The sequence below is a fragment of the Monodelphis domestica genome, chromosome 2 (genome assembly GCF_027887165.1).
Source record: "Monodelphis domestica isolate mMonDom1 chromosome 2, mMonDom1.pri, whole genome shotgun sequence".
Taxonomy (NCBI): domain Eukaryota; kingdom Metazoa; phylum Chordata; class Mammalia; order Didelphimorphia; family Didelphidae; genus Monodelphis; species Monodelphis domestica.
In genome coordinates, this window is record NC_077228.1 from 66,008,022 (window position 1) to 66,025,561 (window position 17,540).

The following is a 17,540-nucleotide window of genomic DNA, read 5'->3' on the forward strand; positions in this document are numbered from 1 at the left end:
AGCTGGGTAGCTCAGTGGATTGAGAACCAGGCCTAGAGATGGGAGGTCCTAGGTTCAAATCTGGCCTCAGACACTTCCCAGCTGTGTGACCCTGGGCAAGTCACTTGACCCCCATTGCCTAGCCCTTACCATTCTTCTGCCTTGGAGCCAATACATAGTATTGACTCCAAGACAGAAGGTAAGGGAGAAAGAAAGAAAGAAAGAAAGAAAGAAAGAAAGAAAGAAAGAAAGAAAGAAAGAAAGAAAGAAAGAAAGAAAGAAAGAAAGAAAGAAAGAAAGAAAGAAAGAAAGAAAGAAAGAAAGAAAGAAAGAAAGAAAGAAAGAAAGAAAGAAAGAAAGAAAGAAAGAAAGAAAGAAAGAAAGAAAGAAAGAAAGAAAGAAAGAAAGAAAGAAAGAAAGAAAGAAAGAAAGAAAGAAAGAAAGAAAGAAAGAAAGAAAGAAAGAGAAAAAAAAGAAATCATAATAGCTTAAGAAAAGGATCTATCCCATAATTCCAGGATGTAGGAACCAACAAGAAGTAAATAAATCCAAGTCTACTCAGTCAATCAATAAAGAATTATTAAACATGAGCCAAGCAGCATGCTAACTGTTGGAGGTATTTCAAAGAAAGGCAAAAAACAGCCCCTGTCCTCAAGGAGCTCACAATCCACCAGACCTACTATGAAATCACAGTCTTCAGAACTGGGCAGGTTCGACATGGAGAAACCACAGGGTGTTGGGTTTAGAGTCACAAGACTTCTTACAAATATTAGTCTGCAACTTATCTATGTGTCCTTAGACAAGGATAATTACCTTTCAAAGTCTGTTTCCTTGTCTATCAATAAAAGTCGCACTAAATTGGATAAATTATGGATGAATCTTTCAACTTTAAATATATTTTCCTATGATTTCACAAAAGTATATACATTTAGCAAATAAAAAATAACTATGCAAGAGGTGTAGTGTAATCATGTTGTACTCAACTGCCCACCATACTGAAGGCAGTCAGTTAGGGCCCAACTGAGTCCAGGATCAAAGATTTCTCTGATAATGACCAATCACAGTCCATGTGAAAGAGGTTATTGTAAAACAGAAACTTAGCTCAATTTCTTAACTGTATGAGAGAGGATGGGCCATATATACTGGGAAATTCTCCACATTAGATGTCTTATTAAGGAAACTTATTAATTAAAATTTATTAAGTTTATCTCCCTAAATGGCCTATTATTCAAATGTATACATCTCTCATTTGACCAAGTCATTTATGACTGGCACACAAACATGCACATACTTCCCTACAAGTATGTCCTGCCTTGAATTCTTTGGAGGTCAAATAACTCTGGTTAGGGATCCCTTGAACTGTGCTTGCCTTTGAGCAGTAAGATAACTAGATTGGAATCCTAGAAAGGTAGTAGAGTGAGAGGAAACCCAGGGCACACCTCTTCCTCTACCGCTCTAAACTGTTAAAATGCCCCCAGATGGAACAATACAATGACAAGAAAAAAAAATTGGAAGAACTTACTACAAGGTAATTCTTATGAAAAATAAAAAATAAGTGAAGATCAATCACCAATCTGTTGTTTCTGCCTACACTCCCATTGCTTTCAACAACAAAGGACAATGTGAGGTCTAAGGGAAAAGGTCATTACCAACATTCCAGATTGTTTGCAACGAGGAAATTAAATCAAAATCCCTTGTTCATCTAACCCAACTGAAATACCCAGTTGGTTTTTGAGAATAGAACCAAGCAGATATGTACCAGTGCAGCTTCTTTTACAGGCTAATGGTGCTTAATCTTGTGAAAATTATATCTTCCCCCTCTTCGCTGTTCCACACCATTAAATCCAACAACTCTGCTAATGGTACTCTCTGTTCCCCTTAGCATTTTGTAATGAGGGGATAAGTAGGAAGTAATGCATGTTCAAAGATCAGCTTACCAAGGGCTGCAGCATGGATGAAGACAAATGTAAGTGTCCAGGAGTCGACGTTCTGATCTGATCTGATCTACAACTCAAATTCTAGTTCAGGACTTGAATTTATCCTCTTACTGCCTTTCCTTAGCACTTCTGTCTGTGTATTTTTTTTAGCAATCATTCTACTAATATCTTATTGTTGTTCTTTAATTGCCTTGTTAATATAAATCTTATCTCCCTGACAAGATTATCAACTCCATTCAGGAAGGTTCTATGTCATATGCATTTTCTGGCGATTTCGAAGAACTTAACACCTGTACTGGCACCCAGCTTAATAAGAGGATTTAAAAACACTTAAGAAAGGGGTAGGCAGCCTCACAGCCAAGATCTGCCTCTAGACCTGTCCCTGCCTTTCAGTATCCCTCCTAAAATTATAATTTTCTAGGATTTTAAATTGTAATTGCCTATAGACTTCAGGAGAGGGAGGTTTCCCCACTAGGAAATTTCCCACGGAGAGTTCCGTACATTGATGAAATTATGGAGATGGAATAGGAAAAAAAGAAGAAATTTTTAAAAACTACTTATTAAATCAAACTAAATTGAATTGAATTGCAAAGAACTTTAGGGCTTCTTGAAATTCTAAATACTTTTGATCTTAGGAATTCACTTTGGTTCCAAAATCCATCATCCATCACCTCACACTTGAATTTATTACCATAGCCTTTGGTATCATTGACTCAAGTCTCTCCCTACTCCAAGACACTGAGCTGCCAAGTGATCTTTCCAAAGTACATGTCCAATCATGTCATCTCCCCTCCACATTCAGGGAACTGCAGTGTCTTCTCTTACCTCCAAGATAAGAAATAAAATCTTCTTTTTGACTTTTTTAACCTTTACCTTCTGTCTTAGAAACAATACTAAGTATGGGTTCCAAGGCAGAAGAGCAATAAGAGCTAAGCAATTAAGTGAATTGCCCAGGATCACACCCCTAGAAAGTGTCTTGAGGCTGAATTTGAACCCAAGGCCTCATGTCTCTAAGCCTGGCTCTCTATCCAATGAGTCACCTAGCTACCCCCCACTCAATTTTTAGAACTGCATCTTCTCACTTTAACCATTTGGAATGAAAAAAAAAATATATATATATATATATATTGAAATGATTATTTAAAAATATCAAAACTCTTTTATCTGATTAATTTTAATAAAATAAGAAAAAACAGTTTCCCTGGACTGAAATTAGCCAACTCTGCTCCCTCCTAGGTGCAGGATTGTTCCTTATGTAGACCAGGAAGTAGGGGGTGTGGTCCCTCCCTAGCACAAGATTGGTCCAATTCAAGACCAATTCCACACCAGGAAGTAGGGGGTGTGGTCCCTCCCCAGCATGGGATTGGTTCATTCAAGACCCATCCCATACCAGGAAGTAGGGGGGAGGGATCCCTGGGGCTCACTGGGGGATGCAGTTCCCCCAGCCACAAATACTTTAAAACCCACAATATGTGTGCATACACACTTACGCACAAATATACATATATACACATAATCTGAACTTTTTTCCTATTCTAGCTAGCATATATTGTGTCTACTATATACAAGGCACTATAGGAGGGATTGAGGATGCACAGGTACATAAAAATAATAATAATAATAATAATTCATAAACCCAGAAGTTCATATTTTTCTAGAACAGAATGTCTGTGGTCTAAGAGGTAGATAAAACCAAGCCTTTCCTCTGATCTTGATGTTATCTGTAATATCAAGCAAGATAAAACATAGGAATATTGAGAAAGTCATTTCTAGCCAATCCAGAACACAAATGATTAATTTCTCATAGGCACTCAGCTGCTGAAGTGATCTTTCCCAAGTATATATCCAACATGTCACCTCCTTCTAGCCTTTACTAAATTCTAGTGTCTCTCTATTATTTAGAAGATCAAATATAAAATCCATGGAAGAAAAGCAGTAAGGGCTAGAGGGTGGGGGTAAAATGACTTGCCCAGGGTCACACAACTCTGAAGTATTTGAGGTCACATTTGAACCCAGAACCTCTTGTCTTCAGGATTGGTACTCTATCCACTAAGCCAACTAGCTACCCCTTCTATGTGGCTTTTAAGTCCCATTGTAACCTAGCCTTTCCCTTCCTACCATTTCAGTCTTATGTTTTACTCCCTTCCTCCCACTATATAATCTAGCATCATGGACTTCGCCTCTTCTTCACATATAACCCTCCATCTCCCAACTCTATGACTTTTTACTGGATGTCTATCATGCTGTCTCTCATGCTTCAAATGTTCTCCCTTTTTATCTTTACCTTCTAGCTTACTTCAAAACTCAGTTTTGCCTAAAAAGCTGTCAATCAGCCTTTATATGGTAGAGGTTGTAGCTATTGAATCATTGGAAGTTGGTGCTGAGGTGGTCAACAAGTAGCCTTAATAAAAAGAGTTCCATAGATAGTAATAGGGAATAGAATGCCTGACTGTGATGTCTGTCAGTCATCAACAACCAGCAAGTCAACATATCTATCAGAGATGCAACAAAGCCAATGAAGCAATGCTCAGCTAAGACGATTTCCCCAGCAATAACCACAGTAGCAGTAGGGATAAATAAGATGGCAGATTGATTCAATGCCCAGTAGACTTGCCAAGTTTAATAGAGCATAGCACCAGAAGGAGCAATGTGGCATGTCTGATTCTGTAGCCCCCTCAAAAAAATATTTGTGTATGCTCATGCATTGTCCCTATTCATGGCCACTCTTTCCACTGGTGTGTGTGTCTGTGGGAAAGGGTAGTCTACATTGATGGGAAGACTACTTTATTATTTATTATAACTTCCTTTACTATGCTTTTTCATTAGATGCTTTTACTTCAAATTAATTGTGCTGTTGAACAGACGAGAGAAACAGTAAACATCGGTAGGGCTTGTGAGCTAAGGTTTTGAGTGGATGCAGACCCAGTGATATTTGAGCCTAGAATGAATATTTAAGGGATCCAATTTTTAAGCCCTCAATGCTACAGCTATGTTAGAGTAAGTCACTTCATATTTGGGGGCCTTTTTCTTAACTGTAAAAATGAAGGAATTGTACTAACCAACTTCAAAGGTTCCTTCCTGATCTAAATCTACAATAATCCAAAATTCAAATCCTGCAGAAAGGAAATACCTTGTCATCAGAAGGTCACTTCTCTGAGATTTAACTCTCGTAATAAATTAATCAACAAGTTAATATTTAAACCAACAATTCCTCTGAGGGAAATATCTCTCTTGCAAAGTCTAAAATGTTATATTCTCTTCCTCATCACTTGAAACAAGCACATCCAAATGATGAGCTTTATGTACCAAGGCCAACATTATTTCCTCCTAGGATGATGCTTTGTCCTCAACTGGATCCATTGTAGGAAACTTGGATGACAGTATCTGGAAAATCCATTTCCCATACCCATAAGTAGGAAGTAAAATCTATCTACTGCACTTGGACAAAGTCATATGAGGACCAAGAGCAGGAAGTATAAAAAGTAAGTTCTCCACTTGGAGCTCAGGATCCTTTGGATGGGCCCATTTGAGGTGGGATGGAAGAGGAGTTGCCTTTGTTCAGCAGTTGGGCTTTAAAATTAAGTAGCAGAATTATTTTGTAAGAACTCTCTTTCTACCTAGTAACCTTGGGGGGAAAATATACAAAACAATATAAAACAATCCTTCCATTCTCTCATTTCAAGTTAGTATAGGGAATTCTGCAGGGCCTATTTGAAAGCAGAGAATTATCTTCTGGCTATTATATAATCTTCTGGCTACATTGAAAATTATCCAGCTGGAGAAGTCATTAAGTTAAGGGATTAAGTGACCACAATTTAGATTTTCTGTGCAAAGAAAATAGAGAATATTTTGAAGGAAAGACTAGGGATTTGTTTTGTTTCATTCCATTTTTCTATTTTGGTTTTGTTCGGTTGTTTATTCTGAGGGTCCCTAATCAACAAATCTAATATAGTCCAGGATAGTGGTTTGGAATATTATCCCCCAAATTTCTGATATTTGATTGAGTTGCCAGGACACCATTTAGTATCTGGCAAATTTTTACAAATAGACAATTCTTTTTTTCATTTTATGCCAATGCTTTAGTTTCAATCTAGTACCCCAACATCAAGATTTCTTATTTTCACAGTAGCACTAGAGGTCTCCTCCTCCTAAACCCTCTGGCAGTCAAGATGACTCTCAGCCTCAGTTACATTTGTCTTGTATTTTCTCTCTAAAGTAAAGACTAGGATTTTGCTATAGTCTATGTCACATTGGAACTACATGTTACTATTGCAATGTGTTGACTAATACGAAAACTAGACATTCTTGACTTCTTCCATTTGGCTAGGAAAATCTGGCTTTGAATCTTGGTTCTGTGCCATACCACTTAGATTCTCATGAATGTATCTAAGCTTCAGTTTCCCTATCTGTGAAATGGAAATAAGGATATTTGCAATGAAAGACAATATGGTATAGTGGATAGAAAAGCCAACCTCAAAGTCAAGAAGATCTGGGTCCAAGTTCTGCCTCTAACACGTACTGTCTTGGTGACTTTGGGCAAATCACTTATCTTCTCAGTGACGTAGGCAATGCTCCATAATGATAAATCATAGAAAGATGGCCTATCTGCATTGGTAGAAGGGAATTCTCAAAGTATGCTAACTTTCCCAAACAAATCATAGGTCTAGACCCCAAAAAAATTTTTTTTAGATTCTTACAATATCTACTTCAGATAGTCATTGTGAGGAAAGCGAACCCTAAAACATTATATGAATATAAATTATTTTTGTGATTTGGGGAGAACAGCTATCTAAACATAGGCAAAACAATCCCAAAGCACATCTCTGCTCAAATCAATATTTACCACCTTCTTCTGACAGCCTTCATGAGCTTCTTCTCAGATCCTCATTGATACAGTCACATTTATGCATGCTGATAAACATTTCACCAATATTGCTAATTACTTTCTCTGGCTTTTCAAAGCCAGACAACTCTGATCCCAGAATTTGGCCATTCTGATATTAGGTATCTGTGAGAGCTCTCTCACCAAAGCTCCCCAGGTTCTGGAATCACTCTGTAGAACTCACCACTAGGACCCAGGGTTTCATGATCTTTCCAGTCAGCTCCACAGTAGGGAAGACGTTCTTCTACTTGTCCCCCAAATCCACTCTCCTCAAGTGTCTAGTTTGAGATTCCCTACACATTCAGAAAACAAGCTGAGCACCAGAATTCTATATCCAATTCACTTCCATTCTATCCAACAAACATTCATAAAATGCCTAGTTTAAGCCAACCGTGTTCTAGGTATTCATTTTCACTCTCTAGTATTACTCTTTCTGTACTCAACTGTTGACCAAAAAACCAATCAAACATATGAAAAATATTTACTAATTAGCTACTATACCCCAGGAACTGTACTATTCACAATGGGAAAGGCAATACATACGTGTATATGTATGTGTGTGTATGTATATATATGTATATATATACATATACAGAATATAGTAAAATTAATATAAGGTAATTTTTTTGAGGAGAAGGAACTAGCAGCTGGAGAATCAGGAAAGTCTTTGTAGAAAAGGTACTGTGTAAACTGACTTTTGAAGGAAATTAAGGATTCTAAATGGCTGAAAACAAGAGTACATTCCATTCCAGGCATGGGGGAAGATTTGCGCAAAGATCAGAAGATGAAAGATGGAATGTATATCTGGGGAGTAATAAGAAGACTAGTATAGCATATTCATAGTAGGGGAGTAATGTATATTAAGTCTGGAAAGGTAAGTATGAATTTTAGATTAACTCCACCCTGCTTAGTCTAGCAGCCAGGAATGTATACTCCCCTACTTAAGGATTAAATGTTGAGGAAGATGGCCTATGACAGACATGTGATATCAAGTGACAAATAAGAAACAACTGACAGACCCCCTGGACTGTCCTAAGTCAAGCTTAAGCTACCATTGGTACATGTGAGATGCAGGAAATGATGTAAAGAACTGGCTATATATTTCACGTCACTTCTTCTCTCCGGCCTCTCTCGCACAGACGTTGGGCTTGGCAGCATGGGGAGCTCATGGCAGTGTTCTTAGTGTGCTTGGTAAGTGGTTAGGCTGATTGCTCCTTTCCTTTACCTCCTAAAATGCTATCCTCCTAGGAGACCCCTCATCTCAGAGGAAGCCTCATGGCTGGTAGCCAAGCTAGATTGAGAAGGCCCCTTGGCCAAGGCCTCTGAACTCCTGCCTAGCTCAACCCAGGCTGGAGCAGTTTAAATTCTCTTTCCTCTACCTTTTCCTTAATTTCTTCCCTCTATTGTAATTAAACCACCATAAAATTCCAAGATGGATTGAGTATTTTTATTGGTATTAAATTAATCCCTGGTGACCACTAGTATAATATATTCAGTCACTAACCCCTAAATTTACCCTTTACATAAGTAAGATTCAGGTTTGCTGTCATTCAGTTATTTCAGTTGTTTCTGACTCTTCATGAACCCATTCAAGCTTTTCTTGGCAAAGATACTGGAGAAGTTTACCATTTCTTTCTCTGGAGGATGAGAAGGAGAAGAAGGAGGAGGAGAAGGAGGAGGAGGGGGGGGGGAGGGGGGGGTGAAGAGAGAAGAGGAGGAGGAGAAGAAGAAGAAGAAGAAGAAGAAGAAGAAGAAGAGAAGGAGAAGGAGAGGAGGAGGAGGAGGAGGAGGAGGAGAAGAAGGAGGAGGAAGAGGAGGAGGAGAAGAAGGAGAAGAAGAAGAAGGAGGAGGAGGAGAAGGAGGAGGAGGAGGAGGAGGAGGAGGAGGAGGAGGAGGAGAAGAAGAAGAAGAAGAAGAAGAAGAAGAAGAAGAAGAAGAAGAAGAAGAAGAAGAAGAAGAAGAAGAAGAAGAAGAAGAAGAAGAAGAAGAAGAAGAAGAAGAAGAAGAAGAAGAAGAAGAAGAAGAAGAAGAAGAAGAAGAAGGAGAAGAAGGAGAAGAAGAAGGAAAAGAAGGAGGAAGAGGAGGAGGAAGAGGAAGAGGAGGAGAAGGAGGAAAGAAAAAAGAGAGAGAGAAAGAAAGGAAGAAAGGAAGAAAGAAAGGAAGGAAGGAAGAAAGGAAGAAAGGAAGAAAGGAAGAAAGGAAGAAAAAGAAAGAAAGAAAGAAAGAAAGAAAGAAAGAAAGAAAGAAAGAAAGAAAGAAAGAAAGAAAGAAAGAAAGAAAGAAAGAAAGAAAGAAAGAAAGAAAGAAAGAAAGAAAGAAAGAAAGAAAGAAAGAAAGAAAGAAAGAAAGAAAGAAAGAAAGAAAGAAAGAAAGAAAGAAAGAAAGAAAGAAAGGGGAATTCAAAATTCCCAATCCATGGTTCACCACTTGTGATAATTGAAATTATCTAGAGATTGTAGTTTTGGCTGCCTAGTTGATTTCATCACCTAATCAAGTCCTAGTCTCCATATAAATAGGGAGCAGGTCTCCATCCAACCAGTTTTTACTTCTAGACAAAAGAGAGGACCTAATGCAGTTTCATAGCCTAAGGGAACAATGGTTTTGTTGTTTCAACCCTAAAATCAAACAATTAAAGCTTTAAAGTGAAAAGGCTTTTGTGGGGACCAAAGGGATAAAATTTAATATTAACTTTCCATATTTTGAAATAAAAATCAGAATTCAAACTCAGAAAACAGTGAAATTAGCGCATCTACTTCTAAAATTTTTAAAGAAAACATAAAATAACACAAGCCCAAAAAGTTCTTGGATGAGCTTTAAAAAGACTTTTTAAAACCAACTGAGGGAAGTTGAGAAAAAATTAGGAAAAATAATCAAAACAATACAAGAATATCGAAAATTATGAAAGATGAATTAATTGGAAAAATTGGAAAAATAAATTCAAAAACTCACTGAAGAAAATAATTCATTGAAAATTTAGAATTGCACAAAAGGAAGTTAACTTCTCAAGGCAACAAGAAATAATAAAAATACAAATTAAAACTGTAAAACATCCTATTATAAAAACAACTAATACAGAAAACAGATCACAAAGAGACAACATAAGACAATATTGTACTACCAGAAAGTAATGATAATGATTTTTTAAAATGAGTTTAATACTATCCTTCAAGAAATTTTTAAAGAAAATTGCCTGGAAGTTTCAGAGCTAGATGATAAAGTGGAGGAGGGCAACTATGTGTTTCAGTGGATTGAAAGCCAGGCCCATAGACAAGAGATGTTAGATTTAAATCTGGCCTGAGACTCTTCCTAGCTATATTACTGTGGTCAATTCACTTAATCCCCATTGCCTAGTGAAAAAGAAAAAAAGGTAATAGAGAAAGGCCAAGATGGATAAATGATGAAAATCCACATAGGAAACTTTCCTTGGGCCAATGAGTGTGAAACCCTGAGAGACTCTCTTCAGGAAAAACACACTATTTCTGCTTATTTGTAGACTAAGGATAGAGAATTGATAAATAAGATAAAGTGTCACTTATACTAAGATCTAACTCTACAACCCAGCTGTCTATGCCTCTCACAAGAGAGTTCAGGTCTTCCAAAACTTCCTACCCTGTTCTAGATAAGAAACCCCCCAATCTACCTAGATACCTAGACTTAATTCCCAGACTGTTGTTCAGTTAACCTTCAAGATTGTCTCCAAAAAAGCTATTGAGAATGGATTCAAAACTGGCTGAGTCTTTCCCCAAAGCTGGGGTTGGCTCCTGAGGTAAAAATCTCAAAGCCCAAATGTTAGAATCTTTGGATTATCTTGGCCAAGCTGTTAAGCAGCAGGGAAGTTAGATCACTTTCACAATGTTATCCAGTAGCAGGAACCTCCAACTCTCTCCAAACAAATAGGTAAAGGATAGCAAACCGGAGTTGCTGCTTCTCTTCAGCAACTGCAATAACAGTTTTTCTCACAAGTCTTTCCTCAGCAGCCCCTCACATTCCAGAATCTTTTTCAGGGTCAGTGGCTAAACTTTTCCTCAATATTTTTAGAGATAATTTGCACTTTCTCTTATCCCCTCATAACCCTATTCCTACACTAGTACTTATCACACTTCTATCTTGGAAACAATACACAGTAGTGATTCTAAGATGGAAGGTCAGTGTTTTAAAAACTAAAATAAAAAAGTAAAATTTAAGGAAGATAAAATAGAACTTGAAAAAATTCATTGATCACCACCTGTAAGAGAGTTCAACAGGAAAACTCACAAGAAAAGTATAGCTAAGTTTGTAATTTCCAGGTTAAAGAAAAAATACTAGACCAACTAAAAAGAAATGGCTTAAATACTGTAGAGCAGCTCCTACATTAAAGCAATGATGGACATGGAATACATTTCAAAGAGCAAAGCATCTGTGTTAACAACAAATAAACTTACCCAGAAAAGCTGAGTATCATTATACATAAAATTGTCATTTAAAAAATAAAAGACTGAAATTAATTCAAATTTGAAATTCTTAAAGATAAAAACTAAATGAATAATTTGAAATACAAGAATGAGAAGAAACATAAGAATATAAAATTAAAGACCAGTTATAAAGTATTTAATAAAATGAAAACGTGTACATCTCATATAGGAAAATATTATGTTTAAACTTTAAGAACGGTATCATTAATTGGATGGTTTGAAGGAACATTTATAGTTGGAAGCTTCAAGGTCAAGTATAGTATAACAAAATGAGCTAAAAACGAAACAAAATTGGATGAAGAAGGATAAATTTAATAGTCATCTCATGAAAAAAAGACATGAATGACTGAAATGTTACAATGATGGAAGGAAAGGATGGAGAAAGAGTAATGCTAAAACATTACTCTCATGGAACATGAGTAAAAGAAGGAATAAGGCATACATACAGAAGGCTAAAATGTTCCTTAATGTATAAGGAGATAAGAGGGCATGGGACAGAGATTAACAGAAGGACTCTTAGAAGGGCATATAAATTAAGAAAAAAGAGGGCAAAGGGATAAGACAAGGGATGGAATAATATTAAAAATAAGGGGGTAAGGGAGGAATATGAGAGGGACTCATAGAAGGGAAAATAAATTAACAACTAGGAGAGTCAAAGGAGAAGAGAAAGGGACCTTTAGAAGTACAGGGGAAGAAAACAAAGATAGGTCTAAAGAAGGGGTGGGGATTAAGGAGGCAGTGGTTTGGGAATCATCAAGTTTTTAAAGAACAAGCAGTTCCAATACTATGTATGTTACTCTCAAAAATTAAGAAAGAAAGCACTTGACCAGATTGCTTTTATATGCAATATAGTCCTAATGTCTGCCTTCCCTCATCTCCAATTTATCTTATTTATATTTTGTTTTTACAATTGCAGGTTGTCTCCCCCACTAGACTATTAGCCCTTGAGGTCAGGGATTGTTTTAGCCTCTCTTTGCATTCCAGAATTTACCACAGTGCCTAGCAATATTCTGAATTGGTTCCAATGTAGAAGAGTGGTAAGGGCTAGGCAATGGGAAGTAAGTGACTTGCCCAGGGTCACACAGCTGGGAAGTGTCTGAGGCCAGACTTGAACCCATGACCTCCTGTCTCTAGGCCTGGCTCTCAATCCACTGAGCTACCCAGCTGCCCCCTAGTTTTCCTAATATTAAACTACATTCCTTGTATAAATTCCACCTGGTCATAGTGAATAATCCTTGTGATATATCGTGGTAGTCTCTTTGCTAGTATTTTATTTAAGGGAATTGGTTTGTAATTTTCTTTCTCTGTTTTTGGTCTTCCTAGCTTAGATATAAGCATCATATTTATGTCATAAAAAGAATTAAGTAGGACTCCTTCTTTGCTTATTTTGGCAAATAGTTTGTATAATGTTGGGATTAATTGTTCTATAAATGTTTGATAGAATTCACTTGTGAATCTATGTGGCACTGGGGATTTTTTCTTAAGAAGTTCATTGATGGCTTATTCACTTTCTTTTTTTGAGATGGGATTATTTAAGTATTCTATTTCCTCTTTTGTTAATATAGGCTATTTATATTTTTGTAAATATTCATCCATTTCACCTAGATTATCAGATTTATTGTCATATAATTGAAATAGTTCCTAATGATTGCTTTAATTTCCTCATCATTGGAAATTATTTTACTCTTTTCATTTTTGATACTGGTAATTTGATTTTCTTCTTTCTTTTTTAAATCAAATTCCCCAGTGCTCAATTTATTTTATTTATTTTTCATAGAACCAACTCCTACTCTTATTTATTAGTTCAATAGTTCTTTTACTTTCATTTTTATTAATTCCTCCTTTGATTTTTAGGATTTCCAGTTTGTCTTCAATTGGGGATTTTTAATTTGTTCTTTTTCTAATTTTTTTAGTTGCATGCCCAGTTCATTGATCTGCTTTTTTCTCTATTTTATTGCTATAAGCATTCAAGGATATAAATTTTCCCAAGCTCTACTTTGACTGTATTTCATAAATTTTGATATGTTGTCTTATCATTGTCATTGTCTTTAATGAAATCAGTTTTTATGATTTTGTTTTTTGACTCACCCATTTTGAAGAATTAGATTGTTTGGTTTCTAATTAATTTTTAATTTGCCTTTCTGTGAACTTTTATTGAGTAAATTTGTATTGCATTATATCTGAAAAGGTTGTATTTATTATTTCTGCTTTTCTGTTTTTGATTGTGAAGTTTTTATGTCCTAGCACATAGTAATTTTTTCTTTATGTACCATATGCTGCTGAAAATAAGGTATATTTCTTTTAATCTCTATTCAATTTTCTCTAGATAACTATTAAATACAAGTTTTCTAAAATTTCATTCACTTCCTTACTTCTTTCTTATTTATTTTTTAGTAAGTTTACCTAATTCTGATAGGAGAAGCTTGAGATTCCCCCACATTTATAGTTTTATTGCCTATTTCCTCCTTAAGATTCTTTAGTTTCTCTTTTTAAAATCTGGATGCTATGCCATTTGGTACATATATGTTAAGTACTATTATTACTTCATTTTGACAATTATTTTTTAAAGAAGGAAGGAGATCTATGATGCTTTCTCCTAGGGATGATTCCCTTCTCTCTCTTACTCTTTCTCTTCTCTCTTATTCCACTATCCCACTTTCTTCATACCCTAAAAATGGAATTTGAAATATAAGCCAGAAAAAACTCCACAAGTAGTTTGAAGAGCCCTAGATATATTGCTAAAAGGAAGCTGATGCTATTAGGTCTGTATCTAGTTCTATTGATCTGAGAAATTAGAGCTTTTGTTCATTTATCCTCAGTTAAGAATTGATTTAAGGTCAACTACTTTACTCATTTCCCTCTTTTGTTAGACCCATGACTCATAGGATCATAAATTTAGATATGAGAGGAACCTTAAAAACCATCCAATTGTATTGGCTTAAAGTCACACAGCTGCTAAGTAGCAGAGCCAAGACTCAGAATTTCAAAACTTCAGATATTTTCTGGACGTGAATCTAGTGCTCCTTTGCCTATATCAATCTGGTATCTGATTCACCTATGTGGCTTACTATCCTGGTGCCATCCAACAATGACAGTACTGGAGCCCTAAGAGAAGTGCCCCTCTGGTCAGCATCTATAATCTCACCAGCACCCTGGCACTCCCATTGATAAAAACATAGATCCTTGAAGTAATAAAGTAAGTGGAGAGAGAGCTGAGATCTTGAAGAAGGATTGGCATTCACCTTGAGGTACGTGGCAATAATGCTAGCTGTAATTCAACAGGCAGGGGCAGAGGGGGATGGCAGTAGTCAAGTGAGAAGGCAAATAAGGAGGAAGAATGTTGTGATTTTTTAAAGGGGTCTGCTAGAATTCTGGAAGAAACAGGAGTTATCATTCTGACTCTGCTACTGATCATTCTTATGGCCTTAGACTTGCTCTCCTTGGATATCAGTTCTCACCTAACAGGTGAGGGGTTGGACTAGCTGCTTTATCAGGTCCTTTACATCCTGTACTCTCCTGATTTAACCAGAGAGTTACTGGCAATAGAACTGGGAAGGAGGAGTAAAAACCTCAGGTTTCAAGATTACACCTACTTTCAGACAGAATTTGTACTTCTCCTTAAAGCTATTATCTTCCAGATTTGCCTTAACATTGGCACTGGCTCTGGATTAGAGGCATAAAATGGAAAACCATGGGATTAAAATCAGTATTCATGGCATGGTTTTCTCACATATGTACAAAGAGAGCAGTAGTAGATGATCCAAACAGATTAAGTTGAAATCTTCATAATGCCTTTTCCTGCTTTTTAAGAATAGGGTGGAGCATTTCTATTTATTAAAAGGCTTAATTCTAGGAGTCCTAGCATAAGAAGCAACTGAAGAAACTCTTCTTGGTCCTTGCCTGACACAAAAGACCATGGCCAAGCGAGTTGCAATTATTGGAGCTGGTGTGAGTGGACTCGCCTCCATCAAATGCTGCTTGGAAGAGGGGCTGGAGCCCACCTGCTTTGAAAGGAGTGATGACATTGGAGGATTATGGCAATTTACAGTAAGTGATGTTTCTTTAATTCCTATATTGAGTATCCCAGCCAAGGCAACTGCCTGGAAAGATGATGATGGTCATTTCCCTCTCCAAGACTCTTGCTCCCAATTTATAAAATGAGAGGGTTCACTGAGATAATCTCCAATGTCCTTTCCATCTCTATCTCTAGAGTTTTTCTATTAAAACATGAAATTTGTCTATGAAACCTTTGAGATCTACCCAATGAGATATTTTAATTGGTCCTAAGACAGAATGATAAGTTCTATAGTACTTTAAGATTTGCAAAGCACTTTAAATGTGTTATCTCATTTGATCCACACAACTCTGTGAGGTAGATACTATTATTATCCTTATGTTATAGAGAAGAACATTGAGGCTGAGAAAGGTTGAGTGAATTACCCAATGTCACACAACTAAAGAGTTTCTGAGATAGGATTTGAACTCATGTGTTCCTAATTCCAAGTACAGCTTTCCATCTACTATGTCACCTTGTTGCTGTTTTAGGATGTCTAGCACTATCTGATAAAAGGAATAGTGAGATCAAGACCAAAAGGAATCAGTCTGAAAGAAAGTAACCAATGAGCAAATGGGGCACAAGATCTCTTCCCATCATCTTTCTGTTTCACTAATCTTTACCCTCTTGACCTCTGTGCAGGTTTTGACATTGTAAGTCACCCTTTATCCTGGATATTCTCTTCTCTCTAGGTTTTCATCACACTATTCTCTCCTGCTTCTCTTCCTACCTTTCTGGTTTCTCCTCAGAATACTTTACAGGATCTTAATACTGTAATTATGGGTATCCCCTAAGGAGAGGTTGCACAATTTGTATCTTGAATGACTATCATAAATGGTTCCATTTCTATTAAAAACGAATTTACCTGATAGTCATTTGTTCAATGGTTCTTGGTCAGCAAAGTGAGTTCTTGAGGATCTCACCCATGGTTATTGTTGTCCAATCATTTCTGACTCTACATGATCCTGTGGACTTTTTTTCCATGAGGATTTCTTAGCAAAGATACTGGACTGATTTTCTATTTACTTTTCCAATGTGCCCCCACTTTACAGATGAGAAACAGAGGCAAATTGGTGACTTGCCCAGGATCACACAGCTAATAAATGTTTGACTCTGATTTGAACTCAGATCTTCCTGGCTCCAAGTCTGGTGCTCTATCCACTGTACCACCTACCTGCCCTACCACCCATCAAGAGTCTTTTTCATTTCACTCTTGGTTCTTAACTATTTCATAGATTCCTTCCAGAGAGAAATTAATTTTGGTGACATTTGACAAAACAAGTAAAGTATACTCAAGTGGAATTATCCAAAGAAATGAATTCTATATGTAAATTTTTAGCTGAAAATATTCATCAATCCCCTTCCTCTTATTGATGAGGAAGCATTCATGTTATTATAGTTACCTAGAGGTGATAAGACTTGGATTACATTAACACTGCATAGAAGGAAAAGAGAAGAATGGATTGGATTCCTTTAAAATTAGTTGTGAATTTTAACATGCAAAAAGTATATTAAAGAGAGCAGCTAGGTGACTCAGTGGATAGAAAGTCAGGTCCAGAGATGAGAGATGGATTCAAATCTGACCTCAGACATTTACTAGCTTGATGCTAGATAAGTATGACCCTGAGTAAGTCATTTAACCACCCATTGCCTAGCCCTTACCACTCTTCCAGCAATTCTTCAACCATTGTGAAGTGTTTAGCTAATGACTGCAGATTGACTCTTCTACATCTTATAGAGAAGCTAGAATTATGCTTATATCCCTTAAAGTATGTAGTCTTTGCAATAGATCTCATACAAGCTCCCTTCTCTCCTCTGACACTGACACCACCCAGATGGAAGCTATCATCAACTCACTCCTGGATTATCCAGCCTGAAGTCTCTCCCCACTCCTATGTGTCAGTACACTCAGCTCTCAAAATGATCTTCCAAAAGACAAGGTCTAATCACACACACACACACACACACACACACACACACACACACACACACAGGTACCACCACTACCACCATTATCACCACCACTATCACCACTCAGAAAACTCTAGTGACTCTATCACTTCCAGGATAAGACATAAAATCTTCTCTTTGGCATTCAAAGTCCAGGATAACCTGTACCCCTCCAACCTTTTCAGTCTTCTTACCTCTTACTTCCTGCCTCATTATCCTCTATGATCCAGTAATACTACTGATCCTCAAGCAAGATACTGTCTGCAGATTCAGCATTTTCTCTGGCT

At 36.8% G+C, this 17,540-nt stretch overlaps 1 protein-coding gene and 1 long non-coding RNA gene across 5 annotated transcripts in view; one reads left to right on the top strand and one right to left on the bottom strand.

The window, feature by feature from the left end:
• The window catches only part of LOC103104904 (uncharacterized), a 97,065-nt gene that overhangs the window by 40,413 nt on the left and 39,112 nt on the right, over positions 1-17,540 (bottom strand). The gene's annotated exons all lie outside the window — the stretch shown is intronic.
• LOC100020158 (flavin-containing monooxygenase 1) overlaps positions 5,154-17,540 on the top strand; it is a 33,437-nt gene continuing 21,050 nt past the window's right edge. Inside the window, exons 1-3 of one of the 4 annotated variants that reach the window (XM_056815524.1) lie at positions 5,154-5,398; positions 7,938-7,989; positions 15,103-15,296. In XM_056815524.1, the coding sequence (XP_056671502.1) occupies positions 15,165-15,296 (132 nt within the window). In that variant the 5' untranslated portion in view covers positions 5,154-5,398; positions 7,938-7,989; positions 15,103-15,164. Of the gene's footprint in view, positions 5,399-7,937; positions 7,990-13,085; positions 14,498-15,102; positions 15,297-17,540 lie in introns of those variants that run through there. The other 3 variants (XM_056815522.1, XM_056815521.1, XM_056815523.1) reach the window with 3 other exon arrangements.